Raw genomic sequence first — 7109 nt, 5'->3', positions numbered from 1 at the left:
GGATAAGCAATTTTGGAGTAATCTTTAATAAATTTCCTGTAGAAACCAGTAATACCCAAGAAAGATTTAATTTGTTTCTGGGTTGTGGGCAACCTTAGATTTTGTATTACCTCAACTTTAGCTGGGTTTGGCTTAATACCTTCAGGTGTAAGCAAATGACCTAAAAAATCAGTTTCTTTTTTTAGAAAACTACATTTTTCCAACCGAATCTTTAATTTGGGTTCCTTTAATTTTTGAAATATTTTTTTTAAATTTTCTATATGTTCCGTCAATGAGGTACTAAATATTAAGATATCGTCGAGATAGACGACACAAATTCTATTTATGTAATCTCGAAGTACAGAATTCATAAGGCGTTGAAACGTCGATGGAGCATTTTTAAGTCCAAAAGGCATTCGCAAGAATTCATAATGGCCTAGTGGAGTAGAAAATGCAGTTTTTTTCCTGTCATTTTCATCCATCAAAATTTGATGGAAGCCTTTGGCAAGATCAATAGAAGAAAAATATTGAGCCTTACCAAGTTTGTCCATAATTCCATCAATATTAGGAATTGGGAATTTGTCGCTCACCGTAACTTCATTTAGTCTTCGGTAATCAACAACAATTCGCCATTTTTGGGAACCGGACCTGTCAACTTTTTTAGGAACTACCCACAAGGGACTATTATAAGCAGAATTGCTTTCTTTAATTATATTGTGTTCTAGCATTTCTTTTATCTGCTTTTGAATTTCAATTTCGTGGGTTTGGGGGTATCTATAAATTTTTGAATAGATTGGTCGGTCAGTTGTTGTTATTATTTCGTGCCGTATTTCATGGGTACAGGAAAGTTTATCCCCTTCTTTGAAAAAAAGTTCGTTAAATTGTTGTAATAAATTTTTTACTGATTGTATTTCTTCCTGATTTAAATGATTTAAGTCTAAGTTCCTAATATCGCTAAATTCAAGTACGCTAATTTCCTGATCTTTATATGGGTTAGAATTTTCGAAAGGTATGGTGGTCCCTAATATATTAATAAATTTGTTTTCTACATCTATCTTAGCTTTAAGAGGGATGAGAAAATTTTGGCCTATTAACGCTTCATAATTTTCGCTATTGAAGTTAATTACTTTCCAGGAGAAGGTACCTGAGACATTAAATTCTCTACGTATTGGAGTAACAACTTCGAAAGTGACTTAATTTATTCCGTTTATTGTTTTATAGCAAAGAGGACCAGAGAGTTTTTTTTCGATAAAATGTTTTTCTAGAATACCTGGTTTTATTATACTGGTATCCGAGCCAGTGTCTATAAGGCACTTAATTTTTCTGTTACCTATTGTTATAGCTATGGGTAATTTGCAGAATGAGGCGTTTGGAAAAAATTTACATCTTGTGCTTTCTCTATATTATCAATTTCCATTGGTTCTATTTCATTAAATGTTGGTTTATTATATCTATTAAAGCTAGGATTATTATTATTATTTCTATATTGAAATGAATTATTATGTTTATTCCTACGTTGAAATGAATTATTATTATAATTATTACCATTTTGAATTGAATCATTATTATTTTTATATTGAATTGTATTATTGTTATGACTTCTGAATTGGTACGAATTGTTATCATTGTTTCCATGTTGAGTTGAACCGTTATTATAATTACTACTCTGAATTGAGCCACGATTATTATTACTTCGATATTGTTTCGAATTATAATAACCATTTTTATATTGAATTGGGTTGTTAGATTTATTCGTTTCTCTATTTGAGTATGTAAATTCTTCTCTATTCTTTCTATGTCTAACATGAATAGCTCTAATGTCATCGAGTAATCTTAATTTAGTATATTTTGTAATAATTTCATTGAGTGTACATTTTCATCAAGATTTGCTCTAAGCGGTCCATCAATTTTCTCAATTAATATATTCACTAAGTCTCCATCAACATTACTAGGTTTATATATTGATGGTTTATCGCAATCAAATTCATATAATTCACTAATTTCAAACTTACATTTTTCAAAATAATTAAATAATTCTCTAAGATTATTTACCTTGATACTTCGACACTTATTAAATACTTCGCCATAGGTTGCCCTCGGTCTAAATTGATCTCTTAGTTTCTGTTTTAATTGCTCCCAGTTAACGCTATCTCCCAGTTCTCGAACATAATTTCCAGCTTCTCCACTAATTTTTTCATTAATTACAATCTGTATACCGTAATTTATTAATTGCTGGTTATCATTACACAATGAAATTGTCATTTCTACAGATTTAATGAAAGCACTTAAATTATGATCTTTATCCAAAGTTTTTAATTGTCGAAACTGTTGGATAATATCCTTGGAACTGAATACATTTTGTTGTTGTTGATGATGTTGTTGTTGTATAACTTGTTCCTGCTTTTTAATAATTTCTTCGAGTTCACTAATTTTATTTTGATACTCCATATTTAAGTCGATTCTTGAATTGTCAAACTGTGAAATGTTCTTTAATCGTTTATCTGGCATTTACTCAACTTGTTATAAATGTTTATTATGTGGTATATATTCTTTTTAATTATATATATTCATAAAGATCAAACTTCTTGCCAACTCTCGAATTTAACAGTACTTCACAATGAGTAATTTATAATTTGGTTTAAATCAAAAATTAATACCGCAATCACCTCTTTTTTTTATATTTTCACTTTTTCATTTAATGTATTTAGAATTAATTGTTACAAATAGTTTATAGTTTCTTTAAATCTTTAGATTTTAAAGTTTACCGAGTTTTCCGACTGCGCCAATTATATTAAATTAAAACGCACAAAACTTTAGTTTGATGTTCGCTTTATTAAATGAATCTTAAGACTAACAATTTTGCTTATATTTATAATGAGGATTCGAAGTATCGAATCCTGATAAGACAATTCGTTGTTTGGTTAGGCCGAACAACGATAATAATATTTTAAGTTACAATGTTTATTTAAAGATAATAGAATATGATAAAATATAATGTAGATCTTTCGTTGTTTGATTAGGTCGAACAACGATAATAAAATGTTTATATTTATAGTGAGGATTCGAAGTATCGAATCCTGATAAGACAATTCGTTGTTTGATTAGGCCAAACAACGATAATAAAATTTTAATAGATGTAATTTAGATATTTAGTTGTTTGATTAGGTCAAACAACGATAATAAAATATTTAATATAGGGATAAGATAAGAGAATGTAACTCGCGCGAGGTGACGTCATTTCAGCGGGGCTAGTAAGTACTTGGTATAAACTCAATAATAAAATAATAAACGCAGGTTGATATTTAAGAGATTGATGTGCATTAGAGATGTTTTATTTAAATTTGATTTAGATATGTACTTTATTTCAATTATATTTATAAGTATACATATAGGTATGTGAAAATAGATGCTGGTTCAAAAATATTAGTCTTTTTTATGATATGTAAATAAATTTTATTTCATTTGTCAGTATATATATATTTTTTTTTCTTTTGTTGTTATTACTTTATAATAAACAGATAAATAAAAAACAAAAAAAAAAGAGGAAAGATTTAAATTAAAACCATAAAATTTTTGTTTTTGATTACATTTATAAACATTAATTTATTCTTATGTGAGTGGAGCTTTATTCGGCTAGTAGCAATAGCCTAATTATGATTTAGACTCCAATCGTTAGCTCTAGAGGTGTGCTTCAGGTAGATCAAGGGGGCCTAGCAAAAATAAAATCAGTTAAGTAAAGAGAAACACAGTAAGCCACGGACGTGCGACTTTGTGAAGAAGACGAAAAGCTTTCGCCAGATGAAGCATTACGTAAAGCACTCATTATGGAAGTGAAGCAAAAAACAAGTAATGACTGCAGTAAAATTAATATTGTAAAAAATAAAACAATATATAAGAGCGGCGATAAATATGCCAGCAGTAACAAAAATTGCAGCAAAAATTCAGATTGTAAGCATTGTGGTTCAATCACGAGTCTAAAGATTGCAGATTTAAAAATTCCAAATGCCATCACTGTGGTAAAATTGGACACCTAGCATCAGTGTGCAGAAATGTGAAAATTAATAAAAATAAAAAAATAGGTTTTGTATCTGAAGTAAAATCTACAAAATTTGTTAATATAAATAATAATAATGATCCGAAATTTTCTATTTACAGTGTAACATCTGAAGTTTCAAGTGCTGATGAGTTTAAAATTCCAGTGACTGTCGATGGATTATGTGTGAAGTTGGCATGTGATACGGGAGCATCTTGCAGTTTAGCACCTTTATCGTGGCTAAAAAAATGTAAAAAACAAGTAAGTCTAACTCCATGTACAACGACTTATGTTGGTTATGGTGGTAATAAAATTAAAACTGTAGGCTTGCATAATTGTAAGCTAAGTTATTGTGGAACTACAAAAAATATAACATTTGTAGTAACTAACTGTTCGACTCAACCATTGCTTGGTAGAGATTTCTTAAGCTTGTTTAATTTTCGTTTGGAACAAATTTGTGCTGTAGGCCAAACAACAAGCCAATCTGTAATTATTGATGAAATTAAAAATCAATTTGCAGAAGTTTTTAATGGGCAATTAGGTTCATATAAATCTACACTTATTTCATTACCTATTTCTGAAAATGCTAAACCAGTATTTTGTAAACCAAGACCCATACCTTTTGCTTGGAAGAAAAGCATTGAAGAAAATTTGAATCAACTAATTAAAAATGATATTTTAGAACCTATTAACAATAGTGATTGGGGTACGCCGTTGGTTCCTGTATTAAAACCAAATGGTGAAATAAGAATTTGTGGGGATTATAAAACAACAATAAATAAATATTTACATGATTATAAATACCCCTTGCCCAGAATTGAGGAAATTTTTACATCTTTAGAAGGAGGTGAACTTTTCATCAAACTTGATCTTTCCAATGCATACAAGCAACTTATTCTGGATGAAAAATCAAAACTTTTATGTACTTGGTCTACACATTTGGGTACTTTTAAAATGAAGCGTATGTCTTTCGGTATCAAACCGGCAGCATCAATATTCCAAAAAACAGTGGAAACATTATTATGTGGAATACCATATGTAGTTGTGTATCAAGATGATATAACAATATCTGGAAAAAATTTAAAACAGCATGTTGCTAATTTAAAATTAGTATTAAATAAATTAAAAAATTCTGGATTAAAACTAAATTTACAAAAATGTTCATTCTTTCAAAAAAAAATTTCTTATCCAGGATTTACTATAGATAAAAATGGTCTTAGTAAAAATCCTGAACGGATATCTTCTGTGTTAAATGCACCTATACCTAATAATGTGTCTGAGTTAAGAGCATTCATATATATATATAGGAATGGTAAATTATTACTCAAAGTTTATTAATAACTATGCTTACAAAATGATTCCACTTTATAAGCTTTTACAAAAAAATACTAAATTTGTATGGTCTGAACAATGTCAAGATGCATACGAATGCATAAAAAAAGATATCACATCAGACCAAGTACTTACACATTTCAACCCAGAATTACCAATTATACTAACAACAGATGCTTCGAATAGTGCAGTTGCAGGAGTTCTTTCTCATGAATTTTCAAAGAATGATTGCAAACCAATTGCCTTTGTTTCAAGAGCTTTAACTAAATGTGAACAAAATTACAGCACTCTTGAAAAGGAAGCGTTAGCTATAATTTTTTGTGTTTCAAAGTTAAAACAGTATTTACATGGCAATAATTTTATATTGCGAACTGACCATAAACCACTTATTTCAATTTTCAATGAAAATAAAGGTTAACCTATCATGGCAGCAGCAAGAATGCGAAGATGGGCTTTTATTATGACTGGTTTTAACTATAAAATAGAGTATGTTAAAGGACATTTAAATCATGCTGATAATCTTTCACGTATTCCGCAGACGCATTATGATGAAACTATGAATGACAACCATGACGACGATGAAAGCTATATATATAGTATTCAAGAGCAATCTCATTTAAATCTAAATTTTAAAAATATAGCACAACAAACTAGACGTGATCCAATTCTTTCAAAAGTATCTGATGCTGTTTTAAATGGAACAATTAACAATTTAAAAGGAAATCAGTTTACGTCATTTACTACCAAGAGTATAGAATTAACAGTTGATCGTGGATGTCTACTTTGGGGGTATAGAATTGTTATTCCTCAAAAACTTAGACAGAGTGTTTTACACAAATTACATGAATCTCATTTAGGAGTTGTCAAAACCAAATCTATAGCTAGATCTTATGTCTGGTGGCCAAATATAGATGTTGATGTAGAAAATTTGATCAAAACTTGCATTCCATGTCAAGAACTTTTAGCAAGCCCAGAAAAGAGCACTTTAATACCGTGGACTCCAACTGATACTGTATGGAGCAGAGTTCACATAGACTTTGCAGGTCCTATTAAAGGTTTTTATTTATTTGTAATAATTGATTATTTTTCTAAATGGGTTGAAGTATATCAAACCAGAAACATATCTTCAAGTTTTGTAATATCAAAATTAAGAGAATTATTTTGTCGTTTTGGAATTATAAATACAATTGTGAGTGATAATGGTAGACAATTAATTTCAGAAGAATTTAAAGTTTTCACCACAAAGAACAATATAAAACATATTTTGACTGCACCTGGTCATCCTTCAACCAATGGACAGGTTGAAAATTTTGTAAAAACACTAAAAAAATCTTTATATGCAAATTTGCGTAATCAAAATGAAGCAAATTTTGAAATTGTTTTAAATAGATTTCTTATGGATTACCGAAACACCACACACTGCTCTACTAAAGAGTCTCCAGCTAAGATTTTCTTAGGTAGAAGGATTAGAAATAGATTTGACTTCATGAGACCTCCATTAACTAAAGATGAAATAATATGTAATCAAGAAAGAAGCATTAATAATTATAAGGGTAAACGAAATGTTGATTTTGATATAGGTCAGAATGTGTATGTCCGTGACTACACAAACCCTAACAGATCAAGCTGGTCTCCAGCAAATGTTAAAAAAAAATTGGTCCAAGATCTTTCTTTTGTACACTTTCACATAATGGGAGGGAAATAAAGCGGCATACTGACCAAATACGAGCAGGTGCTACTAAAAAATTAGAATAAAATAATAATA

The 7109-nt window shown here is 29.4% G+C and overlaps 2 protein-coding genes across 2 annotated transcripts in view; both read left to right on the top strand.

Annotated features, from left to right (window-relative positions):
• Positions 1-3981: 3981 nt before the first annotated feature.
• LOC119684333 (uncharacterized protein K02A2.6-like) lies at positions 3982-5762 on the top strand. The gene is made up of 3 exons (XM_038098362.1): positions 3982-3995; positions 4135-5104; positions 5385-5762. The coding sequence occupies exons 1-3, from the start codon at positions 3982-3984 to the stop codon at positions 5760-5762; spliced, it is 1362 nt and encodes a 453-aa protein (XP_037954290.1).
• A 6-nt stretch (positions 5763-5768) lies between these two features.
• LOC119684324 (uncharacterized protein K02A2.6-like) overlaps positions 5769-7109 on the top strand; it is a 3088-nt gene continuing 1747 nt past the window's right edge. The window contains exon 1 of the mRNA XM_038098349.1: positions 5769-6356. Within this exon, the coding sequence (XP_037954277.1) occupies positions 5769-6356 (588 nt within the window). The remainder of the gene's footprint in view (positions 6357-7109) is intronic.

This window comes from Teleopsis dalmanni, chromosome 1 (genome assembly GCF_002237135.1).
Source record: "Teleopsis dalmanni isolate 2A chromosome 1, ASM223713v2, whole genome shotgun sequence".
In the NCBI taxonomy this organism is placed as follows: Eukaryota; Metazoa; Arthropoda; class Insecta; order Diptera; family Diopsidae; genus Teleopsis; species Teleopsis dalmanni.
Note: the sequence above shows the minus strand (reverse complement) of the source record. Positions and strands in the feature narration are given on the sequence as shown.